General features: G+C 36.5%; 1 protein-coding gene across 1 annotated transcript; it reads right to left on the bottom strand.

Annotated features, from left to right (window-relative positions):
- Window positions 1-5324: 5324 nt before the first annotated feature.
- LOC120429230 (BAG domain-containing protein Samui) lies at window positions 5325-19256 on the bottom strand. Its single transcript, XM_039594443.2, has 2 exons — window positions 18798-19256; window positions 5325-7400 (listed from the first exon to the last, which is right to left on the bottom strand). Exon 2 carries the CDS (start codon window positions 7398-7400, stop codon window positions 6447-6449), a length of 954 nt encoding a protein of 317 aa, XP_039450377.1. The 5' UTR covers window positions 18798-19256; the 3' UTR covers window positions 5325-6446.
- Window positions 19257-21317: the final 2061 nt, after the last annotated feature.

The raw sequence follows: 21317 nt of genomic DNA, 5'->3' as shown, positions 1-21317 counted from the left end.
CCAGCACCAAAAAGGACCCATTAAAAATAATGTTATAAAAAAAACCATACGACTTTGCGGCCTCTATTGCAAGGTTTCTAATCGAACCTAAACGTTCGAATAATTGAATGGCATCCAAACTCTAGAATCTAGAATTTTTAAGAGGTTGCTATTAATTTTAAAATTGCGTTTATTTCTGCTAAAATTGAACTAATGCTGTTATTTTATTCAGAGCATTAGAGCATTTTTTTATTAGCATTGAACTATTTGAAATTTCATTTTCAATTATCAAAAACTAATTTAACAGTATAATTTGTTGAAAATTAAATAAATTATAATTATAACAAGTTTAAAAATCATTCCATCTTAGAACGGTTCTTTCAAAAGACCGGAGGTTAAAAAAGAACCGCGGTTCTTTTTTTGTGAGCCATGGTTCGTACGCTCTTTTTAATGAACCGGCTCTTTGAGCGGCTCGCTCTTTTTTTGCCCACCTCTACTCTAAAGTGATCGGACGGATCATGACGGAATTTGGATATTGTAACAATTTATTTTGTAATGTATTATTCAAACAATAGGGCGAACACAACTAATTTGGGAAAGTTAAACTTAAATTTAAAGAATTTCAGAATTAATGAAGAATTTGAGAATTTAAGAATTTAGGAAAGCAAGAATTTGTAAATTTTAAAAATTTTAATATTTTTTTTTATGTAAGGAACTTTTAAATTTAAATTTGAGAATTTGAAACCATAATAATTAAAACAAATTAGATTGTTTTTATAATTTTAGAATTTAATAATCAAAGAATTCTAGAGTTTTTTTTTTAATAGGTCCTATAAACATATGAAACACAATAGTTTATAGGACCTTTTCAAAAAAAAAATCTAGAATTTAAGAATTATAGAATTAAAGAATCTGAGAATTAAAAAATTTAATAGTTTAAGAATTTAAAAAATTAAAAATTTTAAGAATTTGAGAATTTAAGAAATTAAGAACATATGAATTTAAAAATTAAAGAACTTATAAATTCAAGCATTAAATTAAATTAAAGAATTTAAGGAAAAAGAAATGTGGAATTTTAGAATATCAAAATTTAGTTATTTTTTTAATTTTATGCAATTTGGTAATTATAGAATTTCAAAAATTTAATATTTTAGAATTTTAAAATTTTAGAGGTCTGAATTTTAGGACTTTATAAATTAAAAAAATGTAGGATTTTAGAATTTTAAAATAAATGAACTTTAGAATTTCAAAATATTAAAATTGTTGAATTTTTGAATTTTAAAATTGTAGGTTTCATAAATTTGAAAATTCAGTAATTTCAAAATTTTGAATTTTAGAATTTTAAAACCTTGGCATTTTAATTTTAAAATTATTTAATTTCAATACAGTCCAACCTCGATTAACCGAAGGCCTCGGGAAAATTTCACTTCGGGTAATCGAATCACGAAAATATTTTTTTTTGATGTCTTATTTTTGATGGTCGATAAACTACTCTAAAATGATTAAGAATTTCAACAAAACCAAGAAAAATGCATTTTTTAATTCAAAAGGCAATCAAATATTTAAAATTTGACTAAAATGGTGTCACATAACTCAAATTTGATGTTAAAAGTAAGAAAATAAAATAATACGATTTTATTTTTGGGAACTTACGATCATCGAAATAATCGGATAATCTAGGCTTCGGTTAATCAAGTCTGGACTGTATTTAAAAATATCAGATTTTCAAAATTTTGGAATTTATCAAAATTAAAGACTTTTAGAATTTATGAATTCGTCTGTTATGTGCTATAAGCATTAAAAATTTATACAATTTTAGGATTTAAGGATGCTTAAGATTTTAGAATTTTAAAATTGTAGAATTTTTATATATTGAAAAAATAGCATTTAAAATTATAGAATTGTAGAATTTAAAATTAAAACATTTAAGCATTTGAAAATTAGATTTTTTATAATTTTTAGAATTTAAAACAAAAATTAAAGAATTAAAAAAAATATTTATTTTTACAATTGCAGAATACAAAAGTTATTTTTTATTAATTAAAGAATTTGAAAAAATGTTTTTTTTCTTTTTTTTTAAATTTCAGAATTTTTAACTGTTAGAACATTATAATATTAGAGTCTACAAGTTTTAAAATGTGGGCAGTTTTAGAATTTTAGAAGAAATTTTATTAAAATACAGTCCATACTCGATTATCCGAAACTATATGAATTTAAAACTCAATTTTCTCAGTTTTAGAATCTGGAAATTTTAGAATTTTAACATGTATAACTTTCAATTTTTTTTAACCCTCTAACGCCCAGAGCTGTTTGCTTATCGTAAAAATAGTAAATGGCTAAATTTTGGTACAATAATGCAGGAAATACTTTACTTTGACCCACAAACATCGAATTGGTGCAAAAAAGTAGAATTTGAAGTGGTGCACCAGAGCACCATCAGGAAGATGAGCAACTTTTTTTTAAACCACAAAATCTCGTTTTCTTCAAATCTATGGGTTCATTTGTTTGAAAATGCTTCGAAATGTGTTAAAAACTACTTATTTTTTGCTGTAAGACCATATTTCTAAAGTATTAATTACAAATTCTAAAATCTCTGCATTTTCACATCTCACCCTTGCTCTGAGTCAGTACGAGCAACACGCTAGAACACGCTTTGAGTGTTCGTGCCAGGCATGCACACCTTCTTTTCCGGTTACGCATTTTAACTCGGCCGGGGTGGTACATTACGTAGGGTTTGATGTAAGTATAAGCGCCTAACCATTTATAGTGTGCCTATCAACTTTCATTAAAGCAAAAACTGTTATATTTTTAGTTTGAATTCAAAAACTAATTGTTATTTACTGTGTATTGTTTTCTCCTGAAATCTTTCCTAGTGCTGAATCGTGTTTATATGTAGCTATTTCTTTTGTCGCGGTGTTTTGTTACAATTTTTGGTCCTAAGCATGTTATAAAAGTTTACCAAAAATACAATAGTAATATTTGTGTTAATCCTTTAACCATTCCATAAATTGAGTAAGGGCTCAAACCTCACTTGTTTGAAAAAAGGGTGAAGATTGAAAACAATAGACAGTAAAAGAGAATTTATTTTATAAAAATCAAGTATCAATAGTAAGAGAATGATGAGCGTATTTTGAAGAATAAAAATGAGAAGCTAGATGTATTAGATGTAAAATTAGACAATAGTTAATAAATAGAGATGCAAAACAAGCTTAGATTATAGTAATGATAATTTATAGGACAGATAAAGAATTAATCAAATAAATAAATTCGCAATAAAATCAAAAAAGATTAGGCAAATGAACAATAGACTTGATATTACTAGTACATTAAGGAAAAGTATATTTTTAATGAAAAACACAAAGTTTTTACAGCAGTATCAATTGATAGAAAAGAGTGGAAAAGCTTTGAGAGATAAGAGAATCAAAAGTTAGTAACATTAAAATCAAATGTTGGATATTAAATAGAAGAATCAGTGAAGAATTGGGAATCAGAAGAGCAAAACAAAAATAGGAGATAGGTGGTAGCTGAGAATGAAGAGAAGAGAAACCCCGTTGTGCGATGTTTCAGGTACATCCACAGCAGTTGACTCAACATACTGCGAATCAAAACAATACCATCTACAATCACAAATTACTTCCCTTTCCTACATTGTTGCGCCCTTTTCTTTTAGCCGTCTCGACTCTGACCCGCGGTGGTCAAAGGTTTACGATCCGTTTCCACAGGCCACCAGCTAGGTCATCATGAAAACCAAGCCAACGTGGAGGTAAGAAAATAGGACACTCGCAAGGAACCAGAGCTATACTGTTCTGATCAAGATAGTTCGGATGATCTAACAGAACTACGGATGTAGTTAGTTACGCTCCTTCCAGGATGTTCCTTACGTGGACGTCAACCGAAGAGCATGCAACAAGGTCAGTGCCATTGCATGCTCTTAGGTATCAATCCTTGGCCTGCAACATACAAACAACCATTTTCATGAAATATGAGGAAAATAATAAAACTATCGGTCTAATAACAAAAACAATTAAAATAAGATTTATCTGTAATTTATAAAAAAGTGCTCCTGAATATTTAGTTGCTCATATGCCTAGTTGGTGCTCTGGTGCACCAAATGGAAAAGGTCGAAAAACATGCAAAATCGGTCCAATTTCACAATGTTATACACAGGGATTCTTGTTCAAGGTTCAAATGATAGCAAAACATTTTTTGTTTCATAAAATGTTGTGTTTGGTAATTTTTACGGGCTTTCGAAAACAGGTCTTATTTATTTCCCTAAAATTGGCCCATTTTTGTTTACATTTCGTACTGTAACTTTGCTTGTGCTTAACCAAATTTGATGAAATTTGGGGAGATGTTAGTATACATTCTACATGAACACCTGCAACTTAAAGCACCATGAAAAGTTGTGTCAGTTCCGAGATATTTGATTTCAAAGTTTTGGTGCTCTGGAGCAACCATGGGCGGGAGAGGGTTAATTTGAGGATTTAAGGATGCTATTATATATATTAAATATTTAAAAATAGCATTAAAAATTATAGAACTGTAGAATTTTAAAAATGAAACATTTAAGAATTTGAATACAGTGGATCCTCTGGCTGTCGATCTTCTCGATATCAATATTGCTCCAGCTGTCAATAAATTTGTCAGTCCCTTCAAATAGATTGCTTTGATTTTTCGTTCTATAATTTGATAACTCCCGCTCTCGATGTTCCCTTCAATATCGACAACAAGAGAGTCCACTGTATTAAGATTTTTTTAAATTTTCAGATTTTTTTTTAATTTTGAGGAATCTTGGAATTTAAAAAAAATAGATTTATACTGTTAGAATATTATAATATCAGAGTTCAAAAATTTTAGAGTGGAGGAAATTTTTAGTATTTTAGATTTTTTTTTATTAAAATACAGTCCAGACTCGATTATCCGAAGCCTCGATTATCCTATGTTTCGGGTTTTCGAAGGTTTGTATGGGATTTCGGATAATCAAATCATGAAAAACTTTTTTTTTTCGTTTCGTTTCTTTTTCTTGTTTTAAACATCAAATTTTTATTCTGCGACCCCATTTTATTCAAATTTAAATAGTGTATTGTTTATTCAATAATTAAATTCATTTTTTTTTTTCAATATTTCTACACCGCCATATTTGTCTTTAGCGCAGTTTAGGGGTCATACTTAAGCTCGACAATCAAAAATTAGACAACTAAAATAGTCTGGACTGTACTTAAGCTCGACCATAATAATAAGACGGCCTCGAAAAAATTTCACATCTGGACTGTAAAATATAAAACCAAAAAAGATTCAGAAGGGATTTTCGAAGAATTCTGCAGAGCGTCAAAAACCGCACCCAATTTTCACTAAGACTTAATGTGAGTTTTTTTTATTACTTTTCTGTGTATCTTTTCATGTCAATTAATTTGATTATACTGTACTGTATTAATTTACTCTCTTCTCTAAATAGATTAAACTTTAAATATATATATAATTTATACCCTTACACAGAGAAGTGTACGCAGGCATGTTTTGTTGTTTTCCTTGTTCTTTCTTTTTTCTTTTTTGCTGCTGCTTCATAGTTCGTTCCGCTTTGCCTCTGACCTGCTTGCTGGATTAGTTTTTTTTTGCTTTACTTCAATTACTCTTTACAACCCTAAATCAGAACGCAGAAATCAAATGTGTGCAAACGAAACAAAACGGGCAGGCAACTGCGAGAACAATAAATAATGATGATGGTTAGGGAGGAGGAGCTACCTTGAACGTAACAAATTAATTTAATTTTTTTTAGGAAAAGCCAATGCATTTTAAGGACGATGATCGAGAGAGTCATGGCGGCGAATAGATTCGTTGGATTAATTTCAATTGGTTTTTGTTTGTAATAATATTTTTTTACGAGTATGGCATTACGATATTGTTTTTTGGGGTGCCTAAACATGGTCAACAGTGTTCAAAAGTGGGTGCATTTTGGTGTGTATGTTTGATGCAAAAAGAAGTTGCTTAATTGTGCTAGTTTGGTTGAAGATCTTTGAAAAATATGTATATTTTCACGTTTTCTTGAAAGTAAAACAAAACAAAACACAGATTCTAGCACATAAATCAAATTAAAGCCAACAAAAAAGGGTGTAAATTCGCTCGGTTAGTGACTGCTTCTAGTTTCTAGCTTTTGAACAACGTAAAATGTTATAAAAAGTGGCATTCTAAATTCACTGGTGTAATTTTTAAACCTGCAAAATTTTGATTCTTCCCACGTCCATCGTTATAAAAGGACGCGATTTTTTATATTGTTGGCTGCCGTGTTTTTTTTTTAAGGGGAAAGAACTTCAATTTCCTTCCCGCGCAGAATTTTATAGTTTTTAAAGTGTGGACAGGAAACGAATTTAACTATTGTGTGTGTTTGATAAGAAGAGTGTGTGTGGTTAGTTTGTGAAGAAATCTTACTCTGGTTAGTGTTTGCTTAGCCTTCTGCTGGTGATACTTTCCTACTGCTGCTGCTGCTGTTGACTAGATGAGTTGGACGAAGAGTGGGACAGCGACGCGCCGGACCCGGTCCGATCGGCCGTCCCGTTAGGCACCTTGTCGCTGCTGGCGCTTCCGCTGACGGCGCCACCTTCTCCACCCGCTTCGGCCTTGGCCTCGAGGACGGCAATGCAGTGGTTTATACTCTTGATGGCTTCCCGCCGGGCGGACTTGATCTGCGGCTGGTCCTCGGCGTCGATGCTGTCCAGCTTCAGCAGGTTCTGGGTTAGCATCTCGTCCAGATACAGGTACTGCTTGTCCCGCTTGCCGTCCTTGCCGCCCTGGAATCGCTCGACCTGGTCGAAGATGGCCAGCACGTCCCGCTGGATCTTTTGGATTTTGCTGATCGGATCGTTGGCCGCAGGTGGAGGCGGTGCGGACGCCGCCGCCGCATCAGGTTGATCCTGGGCTTGCTTTTGCTGTTGCTGTGCGAACCGCTGGGCCTGCTGCTGTTGGTACTGCTGCTGTTGCTGGGCCGCCGTCGGAGGTGAAGGCGTCTGCCGTGGCTGGGAGGAACCACGCTGAGGAGGCACTGTTGTGGAGGCCGCGCTGGCGTCCGTCGTAAAGATAGGAACTTGTCTGGCCGGAGAGGATTCCCGCGCGGGGCTGCTCTTGTTGAAGAAGTTGGCCGTGGCCGAGGGGAACGTACGCACCGGAAAGTCCCGGGCGCGGTCAAAGATCGAGCCGTGCTTGAAGAAATCGCTGTTGTGCGAGGGCATCTCCGGCATGCGGGGCTGCTGCTGCTGCTGTTGTGGAGGGGGCCCGGCCTGGTGATGATCCGGCACCGAACTGGTCGAACTGTCCCGGCTGGGCTGCGATTCGGGGATTTTATTGACCAGCGGCTCCGAGCGACCCTCGACGAAGATCGGGATGTGCCGCACCGTTGGCTGCTGCTGGGGTTGCTCCTGCTGGGACATCTAGAAAGGCGGAAGGACAATCATTAATAAGTGTTGGAGGGTGAAAATCTGGACCAACATTGAAGTACTTTTCTAAACTTTATTATATTAACAAGGGTCTTACGGGACCCTAAGAAAAATCAAATGAGACCAAAACGGTTCAGATCGGTTCAACCAGTCCAGTTCAGCGAGATTCCTACTCGAAACTAGGTGTCCGATGGCTTGATTGCAAACCTCTTTTTATAACAAAGCTTCCATCCACCCCGGGATTTGAACTGACGACCTTTGGATTGTGAGTCCAACTGCCGACCAGCGACTCTGCCGAGACAGGACCCAGGGAGACGAACTGGACTGAGCTAACGACCTAACCTACAGGTTAGACCGGGGCCAATATTGACTTCCCTGTCCGACGGAAGGCGTGATCAGACAAATCTCCTATCTAAAAATGCCACAAATAAATCACTATTTCAAAGCTTCGAAAATTTAAATAATAAAAAAAATTAAATATAGTCATTTTCAAATTGAAAAGATTAGTATTCAATAAATCTACAATTCTTTAAAAAATCAAAAATTCTAAATTTCAAAAACTTAAAAGTTTAGAACATCCAAAATTCAAATATTCAACAATGCAACAATAAAAAAATAAAATCGAAGAAATTATGATTTCATCAAAAACTATAAAAAATTAAAAAAATGTAAATTAAAAATACGAAAATCCGGGTCTCCTACGAAAGGCAGAATCTCAAAAGGTCGAATCCCGTAAGGCCGAAATTCAAAAGGCCAAATTACTCGAAAGGCAGAGTTCTCATAAGGCCGAATCCCAAAAGGCCGAATGCTCAAAAGGCCGAATGCTCAAAAGGCCGAGTCTCATAAGGCTCTTTTTTTCGAAGCCAATGTTTATTACATAACTATGGTTTAAAAAAAATAATAATAGCAACCGCGTATATGTAATAAACATTGGCTTCGAAAAAAAGAAGGCATAACTTTCTAGCATTGCTGCTAACTAAATTTAAAAATCTTCTATTTAGTTGCCGCAAAAAATAAAAGTAATTATTTGAATTCATTTAAGTACTTGGTGACGAATGATCAAATTTCGGTTATCGTCACCATAATTCAATCAACAACAAGATTGAAACACATTTGAAATGCTTCAATTGGGTACTAAAGCCATATGTAAATTTTTATGTATAACGGTAAAAAACACGATCAAAAACCATTTCTGATCACTTTTTTTCATTTTATTGCAAAAAAAAATGACAAGACAACATTTTTTCGATGGATCAACTATGGTCCCCTCGGAACGAGCTGTCAAGTACGAACTTTTCTGTCAAGAAGGACCGCGAGGTTAATTTTTCAAAATTGATATAAAAATCCATTTTAAACTCTTTGTGGTCGTACAAAGGGTCAATGTACTCAGAAAAATAAGCTTTATCGCTGTAAAAATTAATATCAGCAATCTAAGCTTCATTTTAGGACCCAATTCATTCTACTCTAGAGCAGTTCTCTACTGAATCGGTCTTTTTTCTTGAATTTTAATTTTTGTATTTTTTAATCCGACTGAAACTTTTTTGGTGCCTTCGGTATGCCCAAAGAAGCCATTTTGCATCATTAGTTTGTCCATATAATTTTCCATACAAATTTGGCAGCTGTCCATACAAAAATCATATGTGAAAATTCAAAAATCTGTATCTTTTGAAGGAATTTTTTGATCGATTTGGTGTCTTCGGCAAAGTTGTAGGTATGGATATGAACTACACTGAAAAAAAATGATACACGGTAAAAAAAATTTGGTGATTTTTAATTTAACTTTTTGTCACTAAAACTTAATTTTCAAAAAAACACTATTTTTAATATTTTTTATTTTTTGATATGTTTTAGAGGACATAAAATGCCAACTTTTCAGAAATTTCCAGAATGGGCAAAAAATCTTTGACCGAGTTATGATTTTTTGAATTAATACAGATTTTTTCAAAAAATCGAAAAATTGGTCGCAAAAATTTTTCAAATTAATTTTTCGATGTAAAATCGAATTTGCAATCAAAAAGTACTTTAGTGAATTTTTGATAAAGTGCACCGTTTTCAAGTTATAACCTTTTTTAGGTAACTTTTTTGAAAATAGTCGCAGTTTTTCATTTTTTTAAAATAGTGCCCATGTTTGCCCACTGTTGAAAAAAATATTTTTGAAAAGCTGAGAAAATTCTCTATATTTTGCTTCTTCGGACTTTGTTGATACGACCCTTAGTTGCTGAGATATTGCAATGCAAAGGTTAAAAAACAGGAAAATTGATGTTTTCTAAGTCTCACCCAAACAACCCACCATTTTCTAATGTCGATATCTCAGCAACTACAGGTCCGATTTACAATGTTAAAACATGAAACATTCGTAAAATTTTCCGATCTTTTCGAAAAAAATATTTTCAAAATTTTTAAATCAAGACTTACATTTCAAAAGGGCGTGATATTGAATGTTTAGCCCGTTTGAAATGTTAGTCTTGATTTAAAATTCTTGAAAATATTTTTTTCGAAAAGATCGGAAAATTTCACGAATGATTTATGTTTTAACATCGTAAATCGGACCTATAGTTGCTGAGATATCGACATTAGAAAATGGTGGGTTGTTTGGGTGAGACTTAGAAAATATCAATTTTCCTGTTTTTTTAACCTTTGCGTGGCAATATCTCAGCAACTAAGGGTCGTATCAACAAAGTCCGAAAAAGCAAAATATAGAGAATTTTCTCAGCTTTTCAAAAATATTTTTTTCAACAGTGGGCAAACATGGGCACTATTTTTAAAAAATGAAAAACTGCGACTATTTTCAAAAAAGTTACCTAAAAAAGGTTATAACTTGAAAACGGTGCACTTTATCAAAAATTCACTAAAGTACTTTTTGATTGCAAATTCGATTTTACATCGAAAAATGAATTTGAAAAATTTTTGCGACCAATATTTCGATTTTTTGAAAAAATCTGTATTGATTCCAAAAATCATAACTCGGTCAAAGATTTTTTGCCCATTCTGGAAATTTCTGAAAAGTTGGCATTTTATGTCCTCTAAAACATATCAAAAAATAAAAAAAATTAAAAATAGTGTTTTTTTGCAAATCAAGTTTTAGTGACAAAAAGTTAAATTAAAAATCACCAAATTTTTTTTTACCGTGTATCATATTTTTTCAGTGTAGTCCATATCCATACCTACAACTTTGCCGAAGACACCAAATCGATCAAAAAATTCCTTCAAAAGATACAGATTTTTGAATTTTCACATATCATTTTTGTATGGACAGCTGCCAAATTTGTATGGAAAATTATATGGACAAACTAATGATGCAAAATGGCTTCGTTGGGCATACCGAAGGCACCAAAAAAGTTTCAGCCAGATAAAAAAATACAAAAAAAATCGAATGACCGAAATCTCAGAGAATTGCTCTCTACTCATTTGTATGTATGGCAACAATATGATCGGTAAAGATAAACAGAATGTACTCATTATGTACTTATTTTGCTTAAAATTATAAAAAAGAACACAGTTCATTAGTTTACTGTATCTTTGAACATCATAATCAATGAAAATCGTGAAAATATGAACAAAATTCTGAATTCCATAATCATTCTGCCTTTCGAGACATTCGGCCTTTTGAGACGTTCTGCCTTCTGGGCAAAAGACAAAATTCGGCCTTTGAATTTCGGCCTTCCGAGATTCTGCCTTTTGAGTTTCGGCCTTTTGAGGCAATCCCGAAAAATCCAGGAATTTGAAACATTTAAAATCAGTTCATACTATATTGTCCAAAGTTCTCGTCAAATTGTCCAATCTCTAATTCTTAATTTGAGTTTCTAACCTAAAATATGACTCCAAAACTGTATTTTTTTATAAATGGCGGCGGCAAAAATGGCAGCATTTAAGAATTTGGAAATTTCAAAAATCCGAAATCCAAGTTAGGTCGTTAGGTCATTCAGACTATAAAGTACCAGACCAAACCTGCCCCGGTGGAGTCGCTGGTAGGCAGTTGGACTCGCAATCCAAAGGTCGCCAGTTCGAATCCCGGGGTGGAAGGGAACTAGGTGTAAAAAGAGGATCGGGTGCTCTCCCCAGCCTAGGTTCGAGTAGAAATCTTGCAATACAAAATTCAATTTGAGTTTTGTTTTGGTTTTTGATTAAGCAATGCTTGTGTTACACACTCTTTTATAACTACATACACAGCTGATAATCAGTCTTAAATTTATTACTGAATTCCACTTAAACAAGTAATTTGTCGTATTATCGACATTTTTATTTCTTTAGTTTATTTCGTTTTAGTTTTAAATTTAGTTGTTAGTTTTAAGTTTTAGTGAAACATAAGGTCCTTATCAGTTAAGTCAATGTATACAAAAAAGGTTGTACCTTCGGTATACTTTGAAAAATTAAGTACAATTACAAATACAATAGAGACCGCCAAGACCTGTGGGTTGTACACTGAAAAAATCCCACATAGCAAATTCATGTGCTTTTTCACGTGAGCTGCTCCAAAAATCCACACGATAATTTGCCATGCTTTTCCCTTGACTTAGATGTGATTTTCATGTGACATTTATGTGATAATCATTTGAAATCAGCTGATCGCAAGCGAGATTTTTTTCATTCTTTTTTCGTTTGGTGTTCACTTTGGATTCAATAGAATTTCACTTGGATTTGCCCCATTCCACTTTTCCCTTGATTTCATAGTGAAAATCAAGTGAGATTGAAATGTATTGGTTCTTGAAGGTGTTTGATGAAAAAAAAAAAAAAAAAAAAAAAAAAAAAAAAAAAAAAAAAAAAAAAAAAACAGATCGGGACTGGCAACACCAGCCAGCAACAGTCTACTGTTCGGAGCTCCTCAAACTTTTCGATTTTTTTCGCCGTAATTTACCGGGATTATCCGCGAGTTTGCTGCTCCAGCATGCCAAGGGCCGGCCGTGGCCGTGGCAGTTCGAGTGCGGCCTCGAAAAACCCGCGAAGCTCATCTACCGGCAGAGTGCAGAAAGGTAAACACACCAACGCTGCATCGACCGCCATCGCGCACGGGAGCGTGCCCAGTGACGTCATCGATGAATCGCTATTACACGTGTCATACCGTCCACGTGAGTCCCCTGTACGGACGAGACAATCCACCCGGGCATCCGGGAGCACTTCCGGCCAGCAGCAGCAGCAGCAGTCCACAAGCACCACGACGACAACCACTTCCAACGTTCCCACCAGAAACGAATTTGAGATTCTGAGTGGAGAAGAAAACAACACCGACAGTGACAGCAGCAATGCTAGCGACGACGATTACGATGATGAACTTGCGCGCAAGCAAGAAAAGAAGAAAAAATGCAACTCTCCGAAGGAACGACGTCAACCTCCAATTTTTGTTTTGGAAACGTTGGCAGACGATATTGACGAGTTGCTTGAGGGACTCCAATGTCTGAAAATAAGTAAAACTTCTGTGCAAGTTATTACGCACAATAAACAGAATTTCGACCTGGTGGTGAAGAAGTTGAAGTTGCGAAACTTCAAATTCTTCACATTTGATCCTGCAGAGAAGGTCCCTGTGAAGATCGTCCTTCAGGGATATCCGGACCGCCCGATCTCCGACCTGGAAGAACACCTGTCGGGCATCAAGGTTAAGCCTCGAGAGGTTAAGGTGCTCTCGAAATCGACAACAGTGACAGGTACGAACATTTCTGTTTATCCTGTACTTCGATCGTGGGTCCGTCAAAATCCAGGACCTACGGCGGATCAAAGCACTGGACGGCTTCTTCGTGACGTGGCGATTTTACATGAAGAATCCCGCCGACGCAGCCCAATGCCACCGCTGTCAAAAGTTCGGACACGGTTCAAGAAATTGCAATCTTCCGCCCCGGTGCGTAAAGTGCGGTGAGACCCACTTCACCGAAAGGTGCAATCTTCCGCGGAAAGACCAGCTGGGGGAAAACGCCCAGCAGCACAAAGCGCGCGTCAAGTGCGCGAACTGTGGTGGAAACCACACGGCGAATTTCCGTGGCTGTGCCGCGCGGAAAAAGTACCTCGAGGAGCAGGACAAGAAGAAGAAAGCGCCAGCGTCCCGCCAACCTCCGAAGACTTCGAGCTCGAACGCTGCAGCAGCTGGCGGCGGAGCGGTTCCATCGACCAACCCAGCGTTCCCTCCCGGTTGGGGAGGTTCGTACGCTAGAGTAGCCGCTTCTGGGAGCGGTACTTCACCGGGACAAGCAGACGTCACCGGAGATGACCTCTTCACGCTTCCCGAGTTTTTCGCTCTTGCTGGAGAGATGCTCACGCGCTTTCGTGCCTGCCGGAACAAGGCAGAACAATTCCAAGCTCTTAGTGAGCTGATGATGAAATACATCTACAAAGGATAAGCTGCCTAGTGCAGCGCAGTTTTTGCGACGTCAACAGACAAAACAAATTGTGATCTAGTTTTAAGCTTTTCTATTTCTATCCTTTTCCTTAGCAAATTTCGAAGGTTTTTTTTTAAATAATTTTTCCTTCTCTTGGCAAATCCATTGTTAGAATATCCAATTACATCAAAATGAACTATAGTACAAATCATAGTTGAAAGGTACTCCAAAACTCTATAAGGTTATAAAAATTACGATATTGTGAATTGATTATTTACTAATAAAAACTAATTGAAATTGAAAAATAATTGATGAAAAAAAATATTCGTAAGATGGCGACGGACCAAGACGGTCCAATTTGCGTATTCTTATATTGAAATATTTTTTTTACAAAAGAATCGTAATTTTTTGTGTATAAAACTTAAATTAAATCGTACTAGAACTTTTTGGTAAGTATGTAAACAGTGAAAATTGACAAATTACATAAAAGCTAACATTCGGCAATGAAATTTCAGGAATTAAAACTGCGGCTAAAAGTTGGCTCCTGAATTTTTTCTCAACACTGACGCTGTATTGGCCGATTGATCCGTTAACTTCGAAATCTGGCTGCGGTACGATTCGCTTTCCGAAACACACAACAACCGTCGGCAGTTTCGTGACGCGGTGCTGGGCGACATGGCTTCTCTTCACCGTGCCCAAGGGCACTCGATCCAGATCATCAAGGTCGAGTCGGTGCAGGCCTCCGAGAACCGCTGTCATGCAGTTTCACGGCTTCAAGTAACGGTTCCTGCTGGTGCAGCGATACCACCACAAGCGTTGCCGGAATCTGCTACCAGTAAACTGTGCCGTCGACGCCGATCGTGTATTGTTAAGAGAAACTAATAAGTGAAGTGCAAACAAAGATCGATGGTCCTTTTTATGATTCGAATAATTTGTAATTATTATTTATTTCATGTATCAATAAACAAAACGTGTTGAATAAAATTTATAATTGCAGTAAAACTTATTTTAAAATAAATCGAAAATTTTATGCAATATTCAGCTCACATGAAAATCACTGGCCAAGCCATTGCATTTATACTACAAAATCATTTGAAATTCATATGCACACCATTCAAAAGCCATGTGAGCATTCACGTCAAATTCACGTGTTTTGCATTTAGATTTGCCGGTTCACGCGATGGATTTTTTCAAGGGATTTACACATGACATTCACATGCTAAGTCGTATGGGGTAGATTCATGTGCAAAACATGTGACATTGCTATGTACCTTTCTTTCAGTGTAGAGCGAAAACTTTGCTTTTTTATGATTAGGTTTTACGCCGACTCGGTTTTTAGGTTAGAAATTTAACAGCTTCGCTGCACTGTTTACATTTTTTGCACGTGTGTCTCAGCAAAAATGTGTTTGCGTGTGCGCTCGTGACGTCACACTGTAAAACCTAATTGTTTTAGATACTTGGGGAGTAGGGGAAATATACCCATTTTAAGCCAAATAAGCGGTCATGTTTGAATTATGCTGGATAATCTAGAGAGTTCCTTGCAATTTACTAAAACCAAGTACACCAACGAGTAGAGCAACTTTTTGTGAACATTTCTGTTTATTTTCACTTTTATTAAAAGTTATTCTTTTCCTTTTACAAGCATTTAAAAAAAATAATTCCCAAATGTATTCTAATCAATCGAGAATGCATTGGGCCACGCCCATTTTTCTCTCTCAGATTAGTTCTTTTTTCTTTGGGAGCGTTCTTTTATTACGTAACGCAAAAATCGGATTTTTAGACCCCCTCTCGTAACAAAATTTCCATACAAATTTTTAAAAAATTGTATGGAGCGTAACACGGCCTCCGACCACTGACACCACCCCCCCCCCCCCCCTCAACTGCGTTGCTTAATAAAAGAACGCTTCCTTTCAGCGCTCTTTTGGATCTGCTTAGTGCTGCCAAAATTGATAAAAATTTAAGCAAACACTCACGAAAAGAAGCATTTATAGAGAAAATTTCCTGACATCACTGGCTCACTCCAACAGGCACTGCTGGTGATGCCTTCGCTTCTCGCTCGGTTTTCTTCAGCTTTCGATTGGAATAGGTCATCAAAATTGAAACGTCAAAAGACTTAGCGCGTTTGTTTTTTTGATGGCGCTTGCTAATTATTTACATGTTTCGGGATTATTTTTAAAGTGAGTGACTAACTAATGTGCAACAGAACATGTTGCCGGCAGTTGGAAGCAATTTCCTATCTTAAGCGCAGTGAAAAGATAGTGATGGCGACATTCGTTAAGCAGTTAACCTCTCATCTTGCGTGTGGATGTGTGTGCCACCAAAATGATGAGAAATGGTGTCGCAAAATAAAATTATGATCAAAAGTTCATTAAATTTGATCTTTTTGGCCAGTAAATGGCATAAATTTGCGTGCTAACTCGAGGCGGTGCTGTTGCTGGTAAGTTTATAGCCTAAATAGTATGTTTGGAGTTTTAATCGAACATCAAACTCTTCATATGACGAAGATAGGTCGAGCCAAACATTTCATTAGGGCACAAAACCAACAACCGGGATTCGAGAAAATCGCTGGCAAAAAGTGGACAACTTGTTTCAATTCCTATTTAAAAAGAAAGATTGAATGGAGGTATTTTTACTGATGATACGATAAAACACATCATTATGGACAAAGAGTATTATTTTCAATACTCTTTGGACTGCTTTGTCATTATCCTCAACTCTGCTTTAATGCTTCTTAATTTATGTTGATTTTCGCAATAAAACTCAATTTTTTTTTTAAATCTCGTTATTGGGCCCTTTTAACTTTCCAACTGTTGTTCATAATGGGCCCTTTTTAAATGCAATTTCGAAGATAACTGAAAGGGCACTTAAGCACTGTCACCTGATTGTTGTTTTCAATGATGTTTATGGGCCTTTTTGTTTAGTTAGAAATAATGAATAATTCAGCGGAAATTTTTATTATTTAATTGGTAAAGTTTTGTAATCGAATGGTGTAGATAAGGTATGTGAAACATAAAAATTCTTCAAAAGTGTGCTGAACAGCAGCCGCGGGCCGTATTAAATATTGTGTTTAGACGAAGTTTTTTTCTGCAGAAATCCTTTCTGAAACGTAAACCAAACTTTATTTTGAAGTGAATAAGTGTTAAGAATGTATGAAAAATTCACTTTATAACATAGAAAGTTCCTTAACCACGAAAAACTAACGGAAAATAAAAAGGCACGGTTGAACTTTTTTTCTGGTTTGGAGTGAACATTGTTATGTGCCCTTTTGTTTTTTTGATTTTTTCAAATGGAAATTGTTTGCTATCAATCTGATTCTTGGAGGGCATGTAGGGAGTGTACTAATGAATGGAATAGTGGAATAATCCCAAATCGTCGCCGTCGTGCTAACTTGTCGTACGTGCATTTTGGGCCAAATTGAGTTAAGAACGCCATTTTGTGCAGCTCACAATGCCTCATCATTTGACCTTCACAGATCCCCAAAATTCGATTTCAATCCTGAGATATTCAATGAAAACCAAAAAAGCTCCAAAAATTTTTGTCACTCTACATATAAAAGAAGTTTTAATCCTGTCGTGCTATATTGTCACTCCCTGAAAATTGATGTAAGTGCGACAAAGGGCAAAGGGATTTCAGGTCAGAATGCGTTTGACGCACGTACAAGTTAGACTACCGTAAACATTTTTAATTATAACTCGGGACTCCAGCAACCAACTTCAACCAAACTTCGGGACAATGCACAGAATGGTCAGCCAAACAAAACGTGTTTGTTATTGTTTACATTGCGTGCTTTCGTTTTTGTTTATTCAAGGTCAAACATTAAAACGCGTTTTTCTCGGAACGTCAAAATGGCGGGTGCGACATGATAGCACGACGACGTCGAAATGTTTACGTTTTGGTTTTGTGCCCTAATGAAATGTTTGGCTCGAGGTGTTTGATTAGAAATGGTATATTTCCCCTAACCACCGAAAAGAACAATAACCAGAATGGAGCACCCGCCGTCGAGCAGTTTTTGACAGTTCGATCCATAAGAAATACATTGTAGAAAAAAGCAAAAACTGCTCGAATGGAAATGCTCCATTGGAAAAATAGCTGATAAAAATAAGATCTGTATGGTATTGTTTAATTTTAAATGTGATTTGGGCATTGCACAGCACTGGAAACATTTTTAAGGACAAGACAAATTAAATCTTTATAACTGAAATACCAGCAACGAATACTAAATCACCAGCAAATGATTTGTCAAACTACCACAGAAAATAACTGAATTTTTAGCAAAATAATTTGATATTTCTTTAGCCGAAATTTCAGTTATGTTGACATACTTTTTATGAAATTTCAGTAAATTATCTGTCAAAGGGGTTCACAAATTTTAAATTAAAAGGCCACGTGGTTTATGCACGAGCCCTGAGCCGGGAACATTGGTTGAAACTTTTGCAGCTGTTATCGTGAACTTCACAGAAACTGGACAGAAAGTTTAGCTCCATGTTGATCTTTTAACATTTAGACTTCGAAACAGTCAACAGTAATTGGAATATTGCGAATCGAAACAATACCTTCTATGTTGCATAACGAAATATAGAAAAAATGGGTATTTCGTAGTCGTCGGCCAAGTTGTTCTTTGCAACAACAACCAATTAAAAATTAAAATCTGAGCTTTAATTTTCAATATGAACTCGCAATTTATATTTCTATCTATGCCTTGTAAACCCAAAATTTCATGAATATTTTAAAACAAAATCATCAAAAATCAAATAAAACCTAAGCTCGCACGATGTTTACGTCACTCTTTGCGCCTCTAATCGTCAATATTTTTCTCCAAGACTTTTTTTCCTCACTTCTTTTCACCCTCCTCCCGGCCACTCTTCAAAAGGTGGCGATTACTCACTGCATAATTTTATGCATCCTACGGACACACATTCTGATCGGACCAATGAAGGCATTGCGAGCGAATTCCCCCTTCCGGAATTCGCCCTACACCTCGATGGATGACTCATCGCCGCTGGTTCGGAACCGGAACCCTCTCCCCCCACGCTCAGAATCGATTCCCTCCCCTCGAAGCAAGCTGGTTACGCGAAATGGAACCCACCTTCTTCTGCCTTCCGCGACGGTCCTCCTGCTGGTGTGTGTAAATTTCGCACTTCCTCCGTGGTCACTTGCGCGGTGTCCCCGCGGCCGTCAGCTGCTTCCTCTTCACCAGCCAAACACACACACGAACACACGTACGTACACAGACACACCCGCACACACTCTCTCGGTTGTTCTAGAAAAAGACTCTTTGCTCTTGGCTTCTCCACGCACGATTTTGCACTTATTTTCGGCCGCGACAATAATTTCAAGGCCACAGCACCGTTCCGCGAGTTGCGGGGTTCCCTTGTCAGCGGCTTCCGACCGATGCTTCCGGAAAGCGAGAAGGAGGAGGAGCAGTCAATTCTCGAGGCACCTGGAATCCGTGTTCCTTTCCACCGTAGAAAATTCCGTCTGGTTTCTTGCGCGAGCGAACCTTTTTTGTCGTGACTGCGCTGCGACGAGAACGACGGCGATGAGAAAAGTGAATTTTGACAGATCTGCGCTGCGGTGACAGCTGCCAGAAGAATCGGGCGAAAAGGGCGCGCAGGGATGGGATTCGGGGGGAAAACATCGCAAAAGCTACACGGAGAATTTATTTAATATTGACACAGATCGCTCAAAACTAGGAATACACAGAATCTGTGTAAAACAAGTCTATAGAGTTATCTAAGCCCGAGCTCACGCACACTAGCACCCCATTTGTTTTGCTGGCGGGTACAAAATTTAACCTCAATCTTTTTCGTGTACGTACACGCAATACATGTGCACGTAGATAACTCTATGTTAAGGCTGCCATTTTAATGAAACCAAAACATTATAATTGGGTACTAAAGCCCTATGTGAATTTTTATGTACAACGGTAAAAAACACGATTAAAAACCATTTCTGATCACTTTTTTTCATTTTAACGCAAAATTTTTTTTTTACAAGACAACATTTTTTCGATGGATCAACTATGGTCCCCTTGGAACGAGCTGTCAAGTAGGAGCTTTTCTGTCAAGAAGGACTGCGAGGTTAATTTTTCAAAATTGATTTAAAAATCCATTTTAAACTCTTTGTAGTCGTACAAAGGGCCATTGTACTCAGAAAAATAAGCTTTATCGCTGTAAACAATAATATCAGCAATCTAAGCTTCATTTTAGGACCCAATTGTACACAGAACTGTGTGCAACCGTTGCACAGTGGGAAAAAAGGACCCAAAAAATTACCGCAACATGATTTCGCGCAAACCATCGATTGCTATACACCAAAAGCTTCGTTTTTGCACCAGGAACAATAATCCGATAAAAAATCGCACTGCACGGACTGGTGGCCGGAGTACAGGCCACCGGAAGATCCGGATTTTTGGAAAATTGTCAGATTTATCCAATTGTGAACTGATAAGCTTTCTTCTACCATGAATAGTCACGCAAAACAATCCTAGAATATTAGTACATACCATAGGACCCATCGGAACCGGTTCCACCGATCTCCGGTGGCCACATCCGGAACAGCATTAGGAAACAGCGTAAACTAGTCATGCGACGTATCAAACTTCTTGATTTTGGATGGGGACATAAGTTATACACTCCTCTCTTAAAAACATGAAGTTTGATATGTCGCAAGAGCGGTTCCAGGAATTTGCCAAATATGATCTTCGGATGTGGCCACCGGAGAACCTGGGAACCGGTCACCGGAGGTAAAAATACATTTTAAGGATACTCTCCATCCAAAATTAAGAAATTTGATACGTCGCATGACTAGTTTACGCTGTTTCCTTATGCGGTTCCTGATGTGGCCACCGGAGATTGATGGAACTGGATCCGATGGGTCCTATGGTATTTAAAATTATTCTAGGATTGTGTTGCGTGACTATTCATGGTAGAAGAAAGCTTATCAGTTCACAATTGGATAAATCTGACAATTTTCCAAAAATCCGGATCTTCCGGTGGTCTGTACTCCGGCCACCGGTCCATGCAGTGCGATTTTTCATCGGATTATTGTTCCTGGTGCAAAAACGAAGCTTTTGATGTATAGCAATCGATGGTTTGCACGAAATCATGTTGCGGTAATTTTTTGGGTCCTTTTTTCCCACTGTGCGTTGTCTGTCAAATCTGTGTAAAATTTTACACAGATTCTGGGTAAAATTTTACACAGATTCTGGGTAAAATTCTGCTTAGAATCCAGATAAAAATTTAAAAATTTTAATTCAGAATCTAATTTTGATTTTCCAGGTCAATATAAGTAAAAAATACAGTATGTAAAAAAGTATTTACACCCCTTGGGCACTATGCACATTTTGTGATGAAACTTGTAAACAATTTAAAGTTTGACAGAAACCTAGTACTACGTTTTATTCAGAAACTCATGCCGAACATTTTGCTATAAAAAGCTCATGAAAAGATGATTTCCATAAAAAGTTATATAACAAATACTAATACAGAAATAAAAAAAAGTGCAAAAAAAGTTTGTACACCCTTTGAAAAATTCACATAAATAATGTTATTTGTTTACAAATCACCATAAATCCAGTCTCCCAACTCCAAATAGGGATCCTTGA

The sequence above is a fragment of the Culex pipiens genome, chromosome 2 (genome assembly GCF_016801865.2).
Source record: "Culex pipiens pallens isolate TS chromosome 2, TS_CPP_V2, whole genome shotgun sequence".
Classification (NCBI taxonomy): domain Eukaryota; kingdom Metazoa; phylum Arthropoda; class Insecta; order Diptera; family Culicidae; genus Culex; species Culex pipiens.
Note: the sequence above shows the minus strand (reverse complement) of the source record. Positions and strands in the feature narration are given on the sequence as shown.